Source organism: Gorilla gorilla, chromosome 2 (assembly GCF_029281585.2).
Source record: "Gorilla gorilla gorilla isolate KB3781 chromosome 2, NHGRI_mGorGor1-v2.1_pri, whole genome shotgun sequence".
In the NCBI taxonomy this organism is placed as follows: domain Eukaryota; kingdom Metazoa; phylum Chordata; class Mammalia; order Primates; family Hominidae; genus Gorilla; species Gorilla gorilla.
In genome coordinates, this window is record NC_086017.1 from 124,539,121 (window position 1) to 124,558,702 (window position 19,582).

At 39.1% G+C, this 19,582-nt stretch overlaps 1 protein-coding gene across 3 annotated transcripts in view; it reads right to left on the bottom strand.

The window, feature by feature from the left end:
* The window catches only part of USF3 (upstream transcription factor family member 3), a 48,164-nt gene that overhangs the window by 19,837 nt on the left and 8,745 nt on the right, over positions 1-19,582 (bottom strand). For 2 of the 3 annotated variants that reach the window (XM_004036074.5, XM_055381649.2), the window contains exons 2-5: positions 9,076-9,191; positions 6,626-6,690; positions 5,141-5,169; positions 1,890-1,972 (exon numbers count right to left, since the gene is read on the bottom strand). In XM_004036074.5, coding sequence (XP_004036122.3) covers positions 1,890-1,972; positions 5,141-5,169; positions 6,626-6,672 — 159 coding nt within the window. In that variant the 5' untranslated portion in view covers positions 6,673-6,690; positions 9,076-9,191. The remainder of the gene's footprint in view (positions 1-1,889; positions 1,973-5,140; positions 5,170-6,625; positions 6,691-9,075; positions 9,192-19,582) is intronic. The other variant, XM_055381650.2, reaches the window with a different exon arrangement.

The window sequence follows — 19,582 nt, forward strand, 5'->3', positions numbered from 1 at the left end:
TCAACCTCAGGGATATTTGGCACAAAAGTGGACAAGACGAGGGTCCCAAGTGGAAACAGGGGGGTAGAGTAAAACTCTGCCTACTACAGCACAAGACTGTCTAGCCCCCTAACTCCCATCCAGCTCCCAGAATAATAGCAACCTCTTCCTCTTCCTACCAGTCCCACTCCCAGGCAGGAGACTGATGGGTTCTTCTCCAAGAAAATGAAAAAATTAATAGCTATCCCACAAAAAAAAAAAAAAGACAAATACTGATATGTTTTAGTTCCACAACAAGAACAATAAAACTAGCATAGCTTCTAATCACGCAACACTTAGGGCCACCAAAATACAAACCTATTCAGTCAGCTTTTTAATGCCTCATTCCCAAGTATGAAAAAAACAGCTTCAAGTCACTAAACATTTAAGGAAAACCCCCTCAAAAAAAGATGAGACAAAAAGGGGAAAAAAGGAAATCAGAGGAAAAAAACATAAACAGAAAAAAACTTCAGGAAAAAACCTACATATACTATTCAGAGGTGAGAAGATATTGTATCCACAAACATATGATAGGAAAAGGAACAGAGAATAAGAAAAAAGACTATTGGAAATTAAAAATATAAGAGCTGCAATTAAAAACAGAAGAGCTGGAAGAGGCCAACTGGTTGAGAATGAAAAAGGAGAACAGAGTGTTCCAGAAGTAAAGTCTTGAAGAAAGAAAATGGCAAATGAAAATTATGTAGTACATTTGACCTTATAGAAAACTCTATTAAGAGATGGTTGGACGTATCAGAAGGATTAAAGATAAGTATATGAAAAATTAAGCAAATGGAAAACTATGAGGTAATTATTTACTCCACCCAAAAACAAAAGCAACAAATGAAATATAATAGTACACTCCTTGGCTCAACCATGAATAATATTTACAGTTTTAAAAACATAAAAATTGAATACCAATTTAACCAAAAGTGATAGAATTATAATGGAAGGACTGAAGAAGAAGAAGCCAGGGGAAAAGCATAACAACGAGTCAACAAATAATCTCTAAAATTGAAAAATTCAGATACAGCAACCTAAGTATGCTATTTAGAAATATAACAGTAAAAAAAAAAAAAAAAACACAGAAGAAACGGTTAAGAATATTTGCCTCTGAGGAGCTGTGTTGGGGTTAGGAAGCAGGTAGGAGATTAATGTTTGTTGTTTTAAGCTTTTTAGTGCTGTTTGCTATGTGTCTTATTAACTTTTTGCATATATTCATTTAATTACAACATTATAATAGTGATTATTGCTTGGGAGTAAGATATCAGTTTATTTTTTAAACCTTTTTGTGCCTTTCATATTGTTTCAATTTTTTGTTTTTTGTTTTCAGTGGAGCATGCTTTATCCTCATTATTAGAGAGATAATAATAATTATCCTCATTATTAGAGAGATAATCCTCATTATTAGAATGAACAAAAAGGTATCTTCATTAGAGAACACTGTCATACTTTAAGCTGAGATTTTAAGTACTACTGGGGGTTAAGAGGGCACGGAGAATAAATTTTTAAAAAGATCCTTGGAAGATTCTAAGTAAGAATTTAAAAGGAGTAAGAACATGCATTGGCAGGAAAACAAAATGAAAAAATGCCTTGCAAATAGAGTGGCATATATGTAAACATAGTCATGTGATTAATTTAGTAATCAAGAGAAATCTGAAGAGTCTAGAAATTATATAGTACATTTGACCATGAAGAAACTGTACTAAAAGATCGTTGGAAGAATGGGAAGAATTAAAACAAGGCAATTATTGACTTCAAAAGAACCATACATAGAAATAGAAAGCAACAAAAATAATCATTCTAAGCACCAGAACAACTTAGGAAATTGTCTGTTCATAAGTAATGAATGAAGATATGAGTAGACTTCTTACCTGCTTCAGGGCAGGAGAACATGGGATCAGCTCTCCTATTCTGTTTATCCCAGCATTGATTTTCTTCTTTCTATGCCTCTCCACTAGATGGGAGAAAATTCGTTTATCAAACCTTACACCAGTTAGTCAAAGTGCCCTCATTCAACCACGGTAAAGAAGTTTTAGGTAAAGAAATCCCTAAGAAATGCTTATCAATGGCCAGGCGTGATGGTTCACACCTGCAAACCCAGCATTTTGGGAGGCCAAGGCGGGTGGATCACCTGAGGTCAGGAGTTCGAGACCAGCCTGGCCAACATGGCAAAACCCCATCTCTATTAAAAATACAAAAAGTAGCTGGGCGTGGTGGCACACGCCTGTAGTCCCAGCTACTTGGGAGGCTGAGGCAGGAGAATTGCTTGAAACCCGGGAGATGGAGGCTGCAGTGCGCTGAGATCATGCTGCTGCTCTCCACCCTGGGCGACAGAACGAGACTTTGTCTGAAAATAAAAATAAAAAAAAGGGAAGGGGGAAGGGTAGCGGAAGGGGAACGGGAAGGGCTTATCAAACATTATCTACTATAAATAACTATAATAAGTAAAATGTCTAAGATGTCATTTTTTAAATCTAGTGTTACAGAAATCTACATAAGCAATACTTTTATTAGCATTTTGTTTTTCTTTGAGACAGGGTCCCCCAGGCTGGAGTGCAGCAGTGCAAATCTCAGCTCACTGCCATCTCCTGCCCTCAGCCCCTTCCCTGGGCTCAAGCCTCCCGAATAGCTGGGACCACAGGCATGCAGCACCATGCCCAACTACTTTTTCTGTATTTTTAGTAGGGACAGGGTCTTGCCATGTTGCCTAGGATGGTCTCAAACTCCTGAGCTCAAGCTATCTGCCCACCTCAGTCTCCCAAAATGCTGGGATTACAGACCTGAGTCACTGCACCAGACCTTAAAATTTTAAAGACCATCATTGATAATAATTACTTTCAAATTAAAAACAAATAGGAATTGCTAATATTTCATTACTACTAGGCCATCATTCTATTACAGTTCAAGTAATCACTAGAGATTTTAATGATAATCAAATTTAAAGAATCCACTACCAAACAAGTTATTAGAAAGCTGCCTCTTTATGGCAAATGGGCAAATGAGGCCTTTCTAGGCAGATTAAAGAACCTTAAAACACCTTTTTGGATGACTACTGGGCCTTTTTGGAATAGAAACAGCTATTAGCTATGACTTAAAATAGATAAGAAAGAGTATTGGTTTGGTTTTCTCTATGGGATCTGGGATCTGGGATCTAGACTCTCCACTTTGGCTATGTTGGATCTTTCCCATCAAAGAAACAAAGCAACTGACAGCTTCTCAATCAACTGTGAAACGTTCCAGGCTTAAGTGTTACAAATTTAAAAGGGGTCAAAGGATAGGAGACATTATACAAATAATTTCTATAAGACTCTGTAAGTGGAAACATTAGTATTGGCTATTTTCTATTACAAAGTTTTCTAAAACATTCCTTTTTAACAAAGGATTCCAATGCTTCTAAGTAGATGATCTTTCAGTAGCATGGGTGTGACGTGTTTTGCAAAATATATATATTTTTTGCTTTATGATCTAGCAGTAAGAGCATCCTTTTTTCTTTCTTTTCTCCTTTTTTCTTTTCTTTTTCCTTTTTTTTTTTTTTTTTTTTTTGAGACAAGGTCTTGTTCCATTGCCCAGGCTGGAATGCAGTGGCACAGTCACAGCTCATTGCAGTCTTGACTTCCCAGGCTCAAGCAATCCTTCCACCTCAGCCTCCAGAGTAGCTGGAACCATAGACATGCACTACCATGCCTGGCTAATTTTTTTTTATTACTTGTAGAGGCGGGGTCTCCCTATGTTGCCCAGGCTGGTTTTGAACTCCTGGGCTCAAAATATCCTCCTGCCTTGGTCTACCAAAGTGTTAGAATTACAGGCATGAGCCATCACGCCTGGCCTAGCATCCTTTTCCATGACACCTAATTAGTCTTTCTTAGTAAGTTATGGTAAACACATCTCTTTCTTTTTTTTTTTTTTTTTTTTTTTCTTGAGATGGAGCCTCACTCTGTCACCCCGGCTGGAGTGCAATGGCACGATCTCACTTAACTGCATCCTCCACCTCCCAGGTTCAAGCGATTCTCCTGCCTCAGCCTCCTGAGTAGCTGGGATTACAGGCACGCACCACCATACCCAGCTAATTTTTTGTATTTTTAGAAGAGATGGGGTTTCGCCATGTTGGCCAGGCTGGTCTCAAACTCCTGACCTCAGGTGATCCACCTGCCTCGACCTCTCCAAGTGCTGGGATTACAGGCATGAGCCACCACGATCGGCCTATAAGCACATATCTATGGCACCATGTGACAGCTGACTCCAAGAAGATTAGCTCTTATAGTCAAAAACATTAATTTATACAGCAAAAAAAAAATCAAAGCAATAAACTGTGCTTACCTTTCCTCTGAATTCTCTAATAATAATATTTGTTGGTTTCTAAGAGTAGATTTTGTAATGCATGGAGGTTAAAAAAAAAGTCAACATTAAGACTTTTTACCCCCTGCTGAAAAATGGAGTTTCAAAGGCAATAAACTCCACATTCTGAGAAACAGCAATATCCCACCAGTGTTCAACATACTTTTCCATAGATAAAATTTTCCCAAGGGTCCTTTCCTTAGACAAAGGAAGGTATCGTTTATAGATACAGTGTGCCAAATTCCAAATGTATGCACAATTAATTTTATAGATGTTTATCTGGCTTTGGCCTGTAATTTCAATATTTGAGATAAAATCCAATATTTATTTTCTATACTTTTTCCTATAATTGAGGACTCCAGAACTTAATTTAAGACTGTTCACATTACAAAGCCCTTTAGGATCTATAGCCTGCTGCTCATCTCTTAGCTATACTTCTAGGCAGCCAGCCCCCTCGGGAATTGCTGCAAAGATACATACCCTCCATACTATCTAGGAGAATAATATCTGGACTACCTTGGTAGGTAAAATCACTTAAAACACTAGCTCCAGGGATACAGTAATCTCTTAAATTATCTAAATAGACTATGAATCAGAAGATGATAAGCAAGCCATCTTCATGAGACTCAGGGAGTATTTTGTCAATAAAAAACAGTAAGGTAACATTTTCCTAAAACATAATGAATAATGATTCCTTGCTTATAACATAAAAACTTATAATCAACTGCAGTATGATTTCATTTTGAATGCAAAAAATGCTAACAGGTAAAATTTAAATTGTTTCTACCTGCATTGTGTGTCTCCCGGTTTTTCTTTCTGAAACAAAAAGTACAGATAAAAGGTAACATGAAAATAATGGGAAAGTATTTTTACCATTTTATACTTTAAGAATCACAAAAATAAATTTTATGAATTTGTATTTGTTGCAGCAATAAGAAACAATCTGAAGAAACATTTCCTTAATATATATTATGGTATGAAAATCTAATGGCAGAGAACCTCAATACAAATTTAGAAACCACAATTTCTGGAGGTAACTACAACTCTCTATTCTTCCATACCCAGAAGTCATAGGTTGGGAAATGAATCAATCACTGAAAAGCTTAATTAACTATTTCAAAATATAACTTAGGTGCTGGTAAATTCACGAAGTGATGTGCCAAGTAGGTGATTTCTGATGTTTGTCCTGGCACCTGGACCAGTACGGGTGTGCGTGTGCAGGAGACACAAGCAACAGCAGAGTAATTTTGTAATCCCTAGGGAGGGAGATGTGGCAGCCAACAGCACCCGTGCACAGACAAGTGGCATCTGAGCTATCTTGTATTTGTGTACCTTAGGTTGTCCAAACTCTTAAATTTTCTTGAGAGCCATCTACTAAAAGCATTGACTTTCCCTTTTATACACAATTACTCAAAACATTAGCATTCTCTAATAGCTATTTGGTAAGGAAAGAAAATCATGATTTTAATATTAGTAGAACCATTGGCCATGCAATTCTAAGCAGAAACATTGCTAAAGGTGCTAGAAACTCAGAAAAAAAGGTTATACAAAGAACCAGAAGTAACATTGTTCTGATACGCATATTAGCATTAATGGATTATAATGTCACAGAATGTCTATTCACACTGACTAGAGCCTAAATGAACTTAGGATATACAAAAATTAATACTATAGGCAAGTGAAAATGTCATTACAAACAAAACATTTAACATAGATTTGGTAATATATTAACTACTGACAGTCATTCTTGTTATACTGCTAGTAGAATAAGAACAGATAATTTTTTTTCTTTTTTTTTTTTTTTTGAGATGGAGTCTCTGTCACCCAGGCTGGAGTGCAGCAGCATGATTTTGGCTCACTGCAACCTCTGCCTCCCAGGTTCAAGCAATTCTCCTGCCTCAGCCTCCCGAGTAGCTGGAACTACAGGTACATGCCACCATACCCAGCTAATTTTTGTATTTTTAGTAGAGACGGGGTTTCACCATGTTGGCCAGGCTGGTCTTGAACTCCTGACCTCAGGTGATCCACCAGCCTCGGCCTCCCAAAGTGCTGGGATTACAGGCGTGAGCCACCACACCCGGCCAGGACAGATAATTTTTAACCATATACCTTTTTCAGTAAATCTGTATTTATCTACAAATATTTTTGGAGAGTAATAATTTCCTAGGTATCTAAATAAAAGTTCTCTAAGGACTACCTATGTAGCAAAATAGGAACTAATTCTGCTTCTTATCTGCCCAAAGCATATTATATTGGGGCTGTGAATACATACCTGTGCTGCTTTTTTGTAGGCGTCTCATTCTCTGTCATTTCTGGCATGGTTACAGTAATAGGAACCTACAGAAGGATAGAAAGACACACCAGAAAGCTTAGTCATTCTAGAATCTTACAAAAATTGGTCAATAGCAATTTGATTTGAATATTAAAATGCTAAAAAATAAAATTGACATTGAAAAGCATTGGATTAGGTGTTGCAGATAGAAAGAAGTATAAGAAAATAGCATAAAAGTACTATAATTAGCAAATGTAGAAAATGGTGAATATCAAATGTGAGGTATAGCCAGAAACTGCTTGAGAAAATTTGAGTAGAAAAAGATCACTGCAGGCTTGGAAATCAAGAAAAGCTTAAAGGGGATGTGAATTTGAGCAAGAGCTGGAAAGATAGGTAGAACATAGCTGAGTTGGGAGAGTATGCTATTTGTTCATGTGAAGTGTTATACAGAATTTAAACTAAAACAATGGTTCCCTACTCTGAACACAAAAAAAACAAATGTGACAAGAGCACAAACATGTAATATTCCATACATGAAAGCAAGCATTCATTCACTCACTCATTTGTTGGGCATTAACTTCAAACTGCTAGAAGTCTCATATTATCATTTGACTGTCATTAAAATCTGGGTATGAAAATTCTATATATATTTCAATTATCAGGCTACTAAATAATACATGCACTATTGGAAAATATATACATATATGGAAAAGGCCAGAAAGCAAACACATTAATATATTAATCATAGTTAAGTAAGGGTAGTGATATTTTGGTGATTTCATTCTCTTCTCTGACTTTCAAAAATTGCATAATGAAAGCTGTGATGCTTTTATATCCCAGAGATTGACAACTGTATTAGTCCATTCTCATGCTGCTATAAAGAAATACATGAGACTGGGTAATTTTTAAAGGAAAGAGGTTTAATTGAGTCACAGCTCCACAGTGCTGGAGAATGCCTCTGGAAACTTACAATCATGGTGCTCTGTCACCTCCTGAACATTTTGCTGCTTAGAAATTTCTTCCACCAGATAACCTAAATTATCTCTCTCAAGTTCAAAGTTCCACAGCTCTAGGGCAGGGCAAAATGCTTCCAGTCTCTTCGCTAAAGCATAGCAAGAGTCACCTTTGCTCTAGTCTCCAAGAAGTTCCTAATTTCCATCGGAGACCACCTCAGCCTGGACTTCACTGTCCACATCACTATCAGCATTTTGGTCAAAATCATTCAACAAGTCTCCAGGAAGTTCCAAACTTTCTCACATCTGCCTGTCTTCTTCTGAATCCTCCAAGTTTCTACAAAGTTCCAAACTTTCCCACATTTTCCTGTCTTCTAATCTGAGCCCTCCAAACTGTTCCAACCTCTGCCTGTTACCCAGTTCCAAAGTTGCTTTCACATTTTCAGGTATCCTTATAGCAGTGCCACACTCCCAGTACCAATTTACTGTGTTAGTCCATTGTCACGCTGCTATGAAGAAATGATCAAGACTAGGTAATTTACAAAGGAAAGAAGTTTCACTGACTCACAGTTCTTCACGGCTGGGGAGGCCTCAGGAAACTTACAATCATGGTGGAAAGGGAAGCAAACACATCCTTTACATGGCGGCGGGAAGGAGAAGTGGCGAGCAAAGTGAGGAGAGCCCCTTATAAAACCATCATCTCATGAGAACTCACTCACTATCACAAGAACAGCATGAGGGTAACGGCCCCTATGATTCAATTACCTCCCACTTGGGCCCCTCCCATGACACATGGGATTACGGGAACCATAATTCAAGATGAGATTTGGATGGGGACACAGCCAAACTATATCAACAACCTTTCAAAATGAGTCTACCAAGTTGGGATACCTGCTGTGGTACACTGGAGGAGGTGCAAGTGTGGTTTCCCATTTTTTTCTCCGACAGAGAGAAAAAGTAGCAAGTATGAAGTCTGAAGTCAGAAAGCATGAGTTTAAAATCTGTTTCTGCCACTTCCTAGCTGTCAGGTCTTGGGCAAGTTACATGACCCTCAGAATCTCAGATGCTTCATCTACACCGTGAATCATAATAACAGTATTACATTATTGGATTGTTCCGAGCAGGGAATGAAATTTTGCGGGGACAGCACAAGACCACGTTACCTAGTAGTAATAAGGATTTAATAAATGTTAGCTTTAAATGTTAGTGAGATATTTCAGGTTAACTTTAGCCCTAGGGAGGAGGGAGAAGGGTCCTGGGAAATAAGTAGACATGAATGCAGGAAGGGGATGACAGAAAGCACTGACTGAAGCAGCCTGTCGAGAAATGTGTCATCAAGACCCATGTCCAGCAGCTTATTCCTATTCCACCTTTTCCCTACCATTTGTGAAGTACCTATCAGCCTAAAAGCAATGAGCTCACATTAGGTAAACATATGGTGATGGTGGGGAACATGTAATTAAATAAGTAAATGAATAATCCCTGTGACCTTCTCACCTAAGGGCTTGCAGAGTTTCTTCACTTTTGATTCCTGGCTTCCAATGCCTCCCGTTTCTGATCCAAATGTATCATCTTCTGCCAGAAGATGGTCTATGGGTTATGCTTTCTTCTTACTACACAAGAGAAAAATCAATGAATGTTTATAGTTGCTAGGTGTCCATTAGCACCGCGTAAGGCAAGGGCTGACAACCTATGGCATGCAAGCAGATTTTTAGTGCCACGAAGGATGATCCTGAATTCTCCCCACACTTGAAAGCAAATCAATGCAGTTGCTCTCAAAAGTCACCTTCCTATTGGTTACCAATGCTCCACCCCCACAAAGATGGTAGTCTTACAGCCAATGGATGGTCCCCAAGAGGGGATTCTCTGTTTTCTCTTATGCATGCTCATTGTACCTTAGGTCCTCACTAGCTGCTGGTTACTCAAAGTCCTCCACTTGGGTCTTACCCTAACTTCTGTCCTCAATTCTAAAATTATCTTTCCTTCAATTTCCTACCTCCTACTTCTCTCTTTTAAGAGTGCCTGAAAACTTACATAGGGACCTTCCCCTAAGGCACTAGGAAGACAGCCCTCAGACCTTTGCATTGCATGTGTTCTTTAAAAATGTAAATTTGGGGGCTTCATTCCAAACATGACAAGTGAGAGGTCTGGGTAGGGCCCAGGAATTTGCACTTTCAACAACCTCCTTGGGTGATCTTCTCCCCTCCCCTCCCCTCCCCTCCCTTACTCTCCCCCTCCTTCCCTTCCCTTCTCCCTCCCTTCCTCCCTCGCTCCCTTCCTTTCTCTCTTTCTTTTTTGTTTTTGGTTTTTTAGGTACAGAAAAAGTTTTAGAAACTTCAAGAGAGGGATCTGAATTTTAATAAGTGCCCCAGGTGATTCTGATAGGAAAAAGCTGGAAACACAGGCAGTTATCTTTAATTGGTGAAAGTTCAAGCATCTGACCAATACCCTAGTTCCAGCCTTTCCCCTGCAGCCCTTTTGAAAGTCTGCAGATAATTTCACATATAATTAAGGTACATAAAGTAAAAGTTCTAGTTGTCTAAACATCTAGAGTATTTTTTTTTTCTGGGCTCAGTCCATAATAACCAATATCTAAAATCTTAAAGTCAATGACACTAAGGGTCTATCACATAAGTAAACATTCTCTGCACTCAGGTGAAAGCCAGGAATTTAACTGAAAGAGGAAGACAACTGTAAATCAAAATCATCCCATTTACCAAATGCCATTATGAATATCCATCTCAGTGTAAAATTATTTATAGGTACAATTTTCATGCTACTAAAATTGCATTCCTGATGCTAAAAAAAAAAGAGCATCTATTGGAAAGGAACTATACAATATTTTCATAAATCCCTGTCCACTTAATAATTACTTATTAATAAAGAAATTACATTTTTAATATTTACATAACTACAAATATATGCCTTAAAATATTTAAAGTGTCATTAAAAATTTTTTTTAATTTTAAAAAATGTTTTTAGAGACAGGATTTTGCTTTGTCATCCAGGCTGGTGTGCAGTGGCGTGATCATAGCTCACTGCAGCCTCAAACTCCTGGCTCTCAAACTCTGGTGATCCTCCCACCTCAGCCTCCTAAGCAGCTAGGAATACAGGCACACACCACTATTCCCAGCTAATTTTTTGTAGAGATGGGATCTCACTATGCTGTCCAGGCTGCGCTCTCTCTCTCTCTCTCTCTCTCTCTCTCTCTCTCTCTCTCTCTAACTCCTGGCCTCAAGCGATCCTCCCGCCTCAGTCTTCCAAAGTGCTTGGAGCCACTGCACCCGGCTCCATTAATATTTTGGCTCCATTAGTTTTTGAATGCCAAAGGATTACATTAGTAATCTTTGAATTATTATGCTTTTATGGAAGAACTATTCCTGAAGTTAGTCAAACCCAGTAGTTTTCAAGTGTGGTGCTCAGATCACCTGCATCAAAATCACATTTTTCAAAACTTTTTTCCTTGAGATAAACCTTACATATAATAAATTGCATAAATCTTATGTATAATATTCAATGGGTTTTGACGAATGCACACAACTGTATGACCCAACCCCATCAAGGTACAGAACATTATCAACAGAGGAAGTTCTTTTTTTTTTTTTTGAGACAGAGTCTCGCTGTGTCGCCCAGCCTGGAGTAGAGTGGCACAATCTCAGTTCACTGCAACCTCTGCCTCCTGGGTTCAAGCAATTCTTCTGCCTCAGCCTACCTAGTAGCTAGGATTACAGGCACCTGGCACCATACCCAGCTAATTTTTGTATTTTTAGTAGAGACGGGGTTTCACCATGTTGGCCAGCCTGGTCTCAAACTCCTGACCTCAAGCGACCCACCCATCTTGGCCTCCCAAAGTGCTGGGATTACAGGCATAAGCCACCATGCCCAGCCTCAGAAAGTTCTTTCATGACCCTTTCAAGTCAATCCCTTCCCCTACTCCAGAAGCAAACTCTATCCTAAATTTTTTCACCATAGAACTTCATATAAATGTATTGATTGGGAATTCTTTTGTGTAAAGCTTTTACTAAGCATAATGTTTCTGAAATTCATCTAGTAGTTTGTTCATTTTTATTGCTAAGTATAAATATACAACTGCATGTGAATTTGTAACAGAGTTTATGTTTTTCTTTTTTTTTCTTTTTTTTTTTGAGACAGAGTTTCGCTCTTTTTGCCCAGGCTGGAGTGCAGTAGAGGATCAAACGTGCATCAATGCTCACCACAGATATTGGCCTGTAGTTTTCTTTTTTTTTTTTTTTTTTTTTTTGATGTGTCTTTGTTTGGTTTGGTATCAGGGTAACATTGGCTTCATAGAATGAATTCAAAGTATTCCCTCCTCCTCTATTTTTCTTAACAGGACTGGTATTAGTTCTTCTTTAGATGTTTGGTAGAATTCAGCAGTGAAGCTATTGGGTCCTGGGCTTTTCTTTGCTGGGAGACTTTTAATTATGACTTTGATATCATTACTTGTTATTGGTCTACTTAGGTTTTGGACTTCTTCATGGTTCAATTTTGGTAGGTTGTATGTGTCTAGGAATTTATTTCTTCTAGGTTTTCCAATTTATTGGCATATAGTTGCTTATAGTAGTCTGTAATGATCCTTTGAATTTCTGTGGTATCCAATGTAATGTCTACTTTTTTATTTTTGATTTTATTTGGGTCTCCTCTTTTTGTCTCGGTTTGTTGATTTTATCTTTTCAAAAAACAAACTTTTTGGCCAGGCACGGTGGCTCACGCTTGTAATCCCAGCACTTTGGGAGGCCAAGAGAGGCATATCACTTGAGGTGAGGAGTTTAAGACCAGCCTGGCCAACATGGCAAAACCCTGTCTATACTAAAAATATAAAAATTCACCAGGTGTGGTGGCACATGCCTGTAATTTAAGGCTGAGGCAGGAAAATCACTTGAACCCGGGAGGTGGAGGTTGCAGTGAGCCAAGATCACACGCCACTCCAGCGTGAGTGACAGAATGAGACACTGTCTCCAAAAAAAAAAAAAAAAGTTTTGTTTCGTCAATCTATTTTGTTTTTGTTTTCATTTCAATTTCATTTATTTCTTCTCTGATCTTTACTTAATCTCTTCCACTAATTTCGAGTTTGGTTTGATACTGCTTTTCTAGTTTCTTAAGATGTACTGTTAGGTTCTTTATTTGAAGTTTTTCTACTTTTTATTTTTATTTTTGAGATAGAGTCTCACTCTGTCATCCAGGCTAGAGTGCAGTGGTGTGATCTCGGCTCACTGCAACCTGCACCTTGCAGGTTCAAGCAATTCTCCCTACCTCAGCCTCCCGAGTAACTGGGATTACAGGTACCCACCAGCACGCCTGGCTAATTTTTGTAGTTTTTAGTAGAGATGGGGTTTCACCATGTTGGCCAGACTGGTCTTGAACTCCTGACCCCAGGTGATCTGCCCGCCTCGACCTCCCAAAGTGCTGGGATTAAAGGTATGAGCCACCATGCCCAGCCTGAAGTTTTTCTACTTTTTTGATGTGGGTGCTTTCCTCTTATTACCACTTTTGCTATATCCCATAGGGTTTTGTATGCTGTGTTTCCATTTTCATTTAAGAAATTTTTTAATTTCCTTCTTAATTTGTTCATTGACCCACTAGTCACTCAGGAGCATATTGTTTAATTTCCCTGTATTCACAGTTTCCAAAGTTTCTCTTATTATTGATTATAGTTTTATTCCACTGTGATCAGAGAAGATACTTGATATTATTTCACCACCACGACTGGCTAATTTTTTTTTTTTTTTTTTTTTTTTTGTATTTTTAGTAGAGACGGGGTTTCACCATGTTGGCCAGGCTGGTCTCAAGCTCCTGACCTCAGGTGATCCGCCTGCTTCGGCCTCCCAAAGTGCTGGGATTAGGCATGAGCCACCACACCCAGCAATATTATTTCAATTTAAAAAAAAATTTTTTTTTTTTTGAGATGGAGTCTCACTCTGTCACCCAGGCTGGAGTGCAGTGGTGTGATCTTGGCTCACTGCAACCTCCACCTCCCAGGTTCAAGCAATTCTCTCCCTCAGCCTCCCGAGTAGCTGGGATTACAGGTACCCGCCACCACGCCTGGCTAATTTTTTTGCATTTTTAGTAGAGACGGGGTTTCACCATGTTGGCCAGGCTGGTCTTGAACTCTTGACCTTGTGATCCACCCACCTCAGCCTCCCAAAGTCCTGGGATTACAGGCATGAGCCACCGGGGAAGCCTGGCTAAAAATGTTTTAAGACTTTGTCTGGGCACAGTGGCTCACACCTGTAATCCCATCACTTTGGGAGGCAGAAGTGGGAGGACTGCTTGAGCCTAGGAGTTCAAAACCAGCCTAGGCAACATAGTGAGAGCCTATCTCTACAAAAAATAGAAAAAATTATCCAGATAAGGTGGCATGTGCCTGTAGTCCCAACTACTGCAGAGACTGAGGTGGGAGAATCACTTGAGCCTGGGAAGTTGAGGCTGCAGTGAGCCATAATCGTGCCACTGCACTTCAGCTTGGGCGACAGAGTGAGACCCTGTCTTGCAAACAAAACAAAAAAACAAACAAACAAAAAAAAAAACACCACTTGCTTTGTGGCCTAACATAGGATCTATCCTTGAGAATGATCCATGTGCTGAGGAGAAAAATGTACATTCTGCAGCTGTTGGATGAAATATTCTGTAAATATCTCTTAAGTCCATTTGGTCAATAGTGCAAATAAGTCTAATGTTTGTTGATTTTCTGTCTGAATAATCTGTCCAATGCTGAAAGTGAAGTGTTGAAGTCTCCGAATATTATTGTATTGGGGTCTATCTCTCTTTGATACAGTAATATTTGCTTTATATATCTGGGTGTTCGTCTATTGGGTGCATATATATTTACAGTTGTTATATCCTCTTGCTGAAATGTTCCCTTTAAAATTATATAATGATGTTCTTTGTCTTTTTTTATAGTTTCTGTCTTGAAATCTATTTTATTTGATATAACTACTCTTGCTTTTATTTTGGTTTCCATTTGTATGCTATATCTTTTCCATCCCCTTATTTTCAGTCTATGTGTGTCTGTGTGTCTTCATAAGAGAAGTGTGTTTGTTGTAGGCAACAGATCATTGGGCTTTTTTTTTTTTTCCTTTTTAATCCATTCAGCCACTCTATCTATGTCTTTGGATTGGAGCGTTTAGCTCATTTACATTCAATATTATTATTGATAGGGAAAAACTTACTCCCGCCATTTTGTTATTTGTTTTCTGGTTGTTTTATGGTCTTCTCTTCCTTCTCATGTCAGTGTTTTTCTCTGGTGGTATGTTTTAATTTCTTGCTTTATACATGTTGCGTATTTATTGTATTTTTCTGACCTGAGGCTACCATGAGGCTTGCAAATAACACCTTATAACCCATTATTTTAAACTAATGACAAACTAACTCTGATTGTAAAAACAAACAAGCCAAGAGAAAACTGATAAAAACTCTAATCTAGTTTTTATCCATAAAAACTATTATCTAGTTTTTAAAACTATAGTTTACTTCATGAACAGAAGAGTAAACAGAAAATCTCAATCATTTTATTACATCAAATACAAAACTCTACACTTAAATTTTATCCCCTGCTTTTTTTTTTTTTTTTTTTTTGAGATGGAGTCTCGCTCTGTCGCCAGGCTGGAGTACAGTGGTGCAATCTCAGCTCACTGCAACCTCCACCTCCCGGATTCAAGCAATTCTCCTGCTTCAGCCGCCCAAGTAGCCGGGACTACAGGCACACACCACCATGCCCAGCTGATTTTTATATTTTTAGTAGAGATGAGGTTTCACCATGTTGGCCAGGATGGTCTTGATCTCTTGACCTCGTGATTTGCCCACCTTGACCTCCCAAAGTGCTGGGATTAAAGGCGTGAGCCACCGTGCCCAGCCCATCCCCTGCTTTTTAACCTTCTGATGTTTCTACTTATATCTTATTACACTATGTCTTAAAATGTTGTAGTTATTATTTTTGATAGATTTGTCTTTTAGTCTTCCTATTCAAGACATGAATATCTTACACACTAGAATTACAGTGTTAAAATATTCTGTATTTGTCTATGTATTTACTGTTACCACATACCTTCAGACAATTTCTTATTACTTGTTAACATCTTTTTCTTTCAAGTTGAAGAACTCCCTTCAGCATTTCTGTAGGACAGGTCTGGTGTTGACAAAATCCCTCATCTTTTGTTTGTCTGGGAAAGTCTTTTTTTCCTCTTGATATTTGAAGTGTATTTTCACTGGATATAATATTCTAGGATAAAAGTCTTTTTCTTTCAGCATTTTAAATATGTCATCTGACTCTCTCCTGGTCTGTAATGTTTCCACTGAGAAATCTGCGGCCAAACATATTGGAAATGCTTTATATGTCATTTTTTTTCTTTTCCTTGCTGCTTTTAGGATCCTTTTTTATCCTTGACCTTTGGGAGTGTGATTATTACATGTCTTGAGATAGTCTTCTTTGAGTTAATTTTTCTTGGTGGTCTATAACCTCCTTGGACTTGAATACTGATATGTTTCTCTAGGTTTGGAAAGTTCTCCAATATTATCTCTTTGAATAAACTTTCTACCTCAATCTCTCTCTCCACATCCTCTTTAAGACCAATAACTCTTAGATTTCCCCTTTTGAAGCTATTTTCTAAATCCTGCGGGCATGCTTCATATTTTTTTCTTTTGCCTCCTCTGAGTATTTTCATATAGCCTGTCTTCAAGCTCGCTCATTCTTTCTTCTCCTTGATCCATTCTACTGTTGAGAGACTGATGCATTCTTTAGTTTGTCTATTGAATTTTTCAGCTCCAGAATTTCTGCTTGATTCTTTTTAATTATTTTAATCTCTTCATTAAATTTATTGATAGAATTCTGAATTTTTTCTGTGTTATCTTGGATTTTGTTAAGCTTCCTCAAAACAGCTATTTTGAATTCTCTGTCTCAAAAGTCACATATCTCTGCCACTCTGGAATTGGTCACTGGTGTCTTATTTAGTTCATTCAGTGAGGTCATGTTTTCCTGGATGGCCTTGACGCTTGTGGATGTTTGTCAATGTCTGTGCACCGAAAAGTTAGAAATTTCTTCCAGTTTGTTTTGTCTGGCTTGTTTGTACCCATCCTTCTTGAGAAAGCTTTCTAAGTATTCAACAAGAATTAAGTGTTGTCATCTAAGTCTTTGGTCACTGCAACCATATGTGCATTAGGGGGCACTCCCAAGTCCAGTAATGCTGTGTCTTTTGCAGAGGTACCACTTTAGCGGTCTTGAGTAAGATCCAGAATTCCCTAATGTATCAAGCAGAGTCTCTTGCTCTCTTCCCTTATTTTCCCCCAAGCAAATGGAGTCTCTTTCTTCATGCTGAGCTGCCTGGAGTTGGGGGTGGAGTCATGCAATGCTCCTTTGGATAAACCCACTGAGACTGCTGGGACACACCTGAAGCCAGCACAGTATTGGGTTTCGCCCAAGGCCTGTGGCAACTATCTCCTGACTATCACTGATGTTTATTCAAGCCCAGGGGCTCTTTAGTCAGCAGATGATGAATCCTGCCAGGACTGGGTCTCTCCCTTCAGGGTCATGGGTTCCATTCTGGCCCAGTGGGGGGTCTAGAAATGCACTCCAGGAGCCAAAGCCTGGAATCTTTAGGAGTCTACTTGGTGCTTTATTTTATTGTGGCTGAGCTGGTACCTGAGTTATAAAACAAAGTCCTCTTTATTCTTCCCTCTCCTTTTCTCAAGCAGGAGTCTCTCCTGATGGCCACCACAGATGAGAATTGTGCTGGGTCACACCTGAAATGAGCACAGTTTTGGTTCTTGCCCAGGGCCCATGGCAACTACTGCCTGGCTACTGCTGATGTTTATTCAAAACCCAGTGGCTCTTTGGTCAGCAGGTGGTGAATTCTGCTAGGAGTGTACCCTTCTCTTTAGGGCAGTGGGTTCCCTTCTGGCCCAGGGTGGGTCTAGAAATGTCATCCAGAAGCTATGGTCTAGGATGGGGGCTTTATTTTACTGTAGCTGAGCTGGGATCCAAGTTGCAAGAAAAAAATCCTCTTTACTTTTCCCTCTTCTCCTGGAGCTGCAAGCTGTGATGTCTGGAGTTGGAGGAGTGGTGATGCAAGCACTCCTTTGGCCACCCCAGCTAGTATTTCACTAGGTCGTGTGCACCCCAAGTCCAGTGGCTCCAAGCCCAGTGCAGCACTAGGACTTGCACAGGAATTACAGGCCTTGTGGCCTTTCAAGTTCATTTAGAACTCCAGAGCACTTTAGCCCTCAGTGGTGGGGCTAGCTGGAACTCATGTTCCAACTGATAGGATGGAAGATTCCCCTCTGGCAAGAGCTGGTCTAAATGCTCCCTCTGTGGGCATCAGCTGAATTCTGCCCTGTGTTGCTTTCCACTGTGACAGAGCAGCACTGAATTCCAATGCAAAGTTGCACAATCACTTTGCTCTCCCTCCCCCAAGCACAGCGATTCTCTCTGCATGGCTGGGGAAGGGGGGAAGGGTGGTGTAGGCAATTCAAGGCTGTCTTTCCTACCATCTTCAGTGTCTCCTTCCTTGATATGATGCTAAAACTAGGTACTGTGATCACTCACCTGATTTTGTTTTCTTTGTACAGACAGGGTCTCACTATGTTGAGCAAACTGGTCTCAAACTCCTGGCCTCAAGCAATCCTCCACCTCCACCTCCCAACATGCCAGTATTACAGGTGTAAGGCACTGTGCCTGGCCACCTGATATTTGGTTCTTATGTGGATAGTAGTTCTGCAGCATGGGGGCAATTGCTGGAGGGTTCTATTCAGCCATCTTGCTCTGCCTCATCCCCTCCTCAGTGCTTGTGATCTATACATGACATCTTTCCCAGCTTCTCAACAATAATCACAGTAATTCTTATTTTCCTACTTTCTTATTCTTTTTATTTGTTACTTAACTGGATTTTTTTCATTATACAAATGAAATATGCTTGTATTTACCTACTCAGATCATACCGAAGAAGTTGTGAAAAGAAGTACTCTTTTTCTCAAATTTCTTGTTAACACTATTCAAGTATTTATTTCTATATTACTATTTTCCCCTTTTTGTTCTTTATATTTTGGAAGTGAATAGTAAGTCTAGCCCACACTCAAAGCGAGGAGAGTTAATCTCTACCTCTTGGAAAAAGGATTATGTATTTAGAATTATTCTGCAAGGAATATTTGTCACTTCTCCCCTAATTATTTATTCAATAATTTACTTATATCAGTATGGACTCATGGAGATTTATTTTAATCTTCAGATCACAATTCAATGCTAGAGTTAATATGTTGTTCAAATTGTCCACACATTGGCCATTGGGTGCTCTTTTGGATTAGCTGTTGTGCCCTTTACACACACAGTCACACACACATATACACACACGTGTGCACACACACACACACACACCCTTTCTAGTACTTCCTTACTTTTTGGTACTACAAGATACTCCAGGCTCATCTTGTGTTTCCCCTGCCCCACTCTTAGAATCAGCTTTCCATCCAAGGAATTTTTGTCCCTTTCATTGGAGAATGGAATTTAGAAACCAAGATCCAGGTGCTGCCTGTCCTCATTGCTACTGGGGTGTCACTGCTTCCAGGCCTTCTCAGCAGACAGAGCTATTAAATAAATCTATGTCTATTAACCCATGTATAGACACAGATCTACATTTGCCTCTGTATCTATCTGTATTTATATTAAAATAAGCATGAGTTTATACTTACATCTCTGATTCTAATCTAGCACCACAGGGCTCAGTATAGTCTTCCCTCCTGCTTATTTGTAATATCTTTCTGACAGTAAGAAATCTGGCTCCCAATGTCTACAATTACTTTTACTAATTTCCTCAATTCTAATAACCATATAAACTGGTTCCAGAATGCTAACTCCACTCCTCATAGTTCTTTTAAGGATCAACTGACATCATACACATCCAAGGTCCTTTAAGGCAGGAACAACTTTGTCCTTTTATCCCAAGGGCTTAGCACAATACATGCACAATGTGTAACTCTAATGCTTATTGAATGAACAATG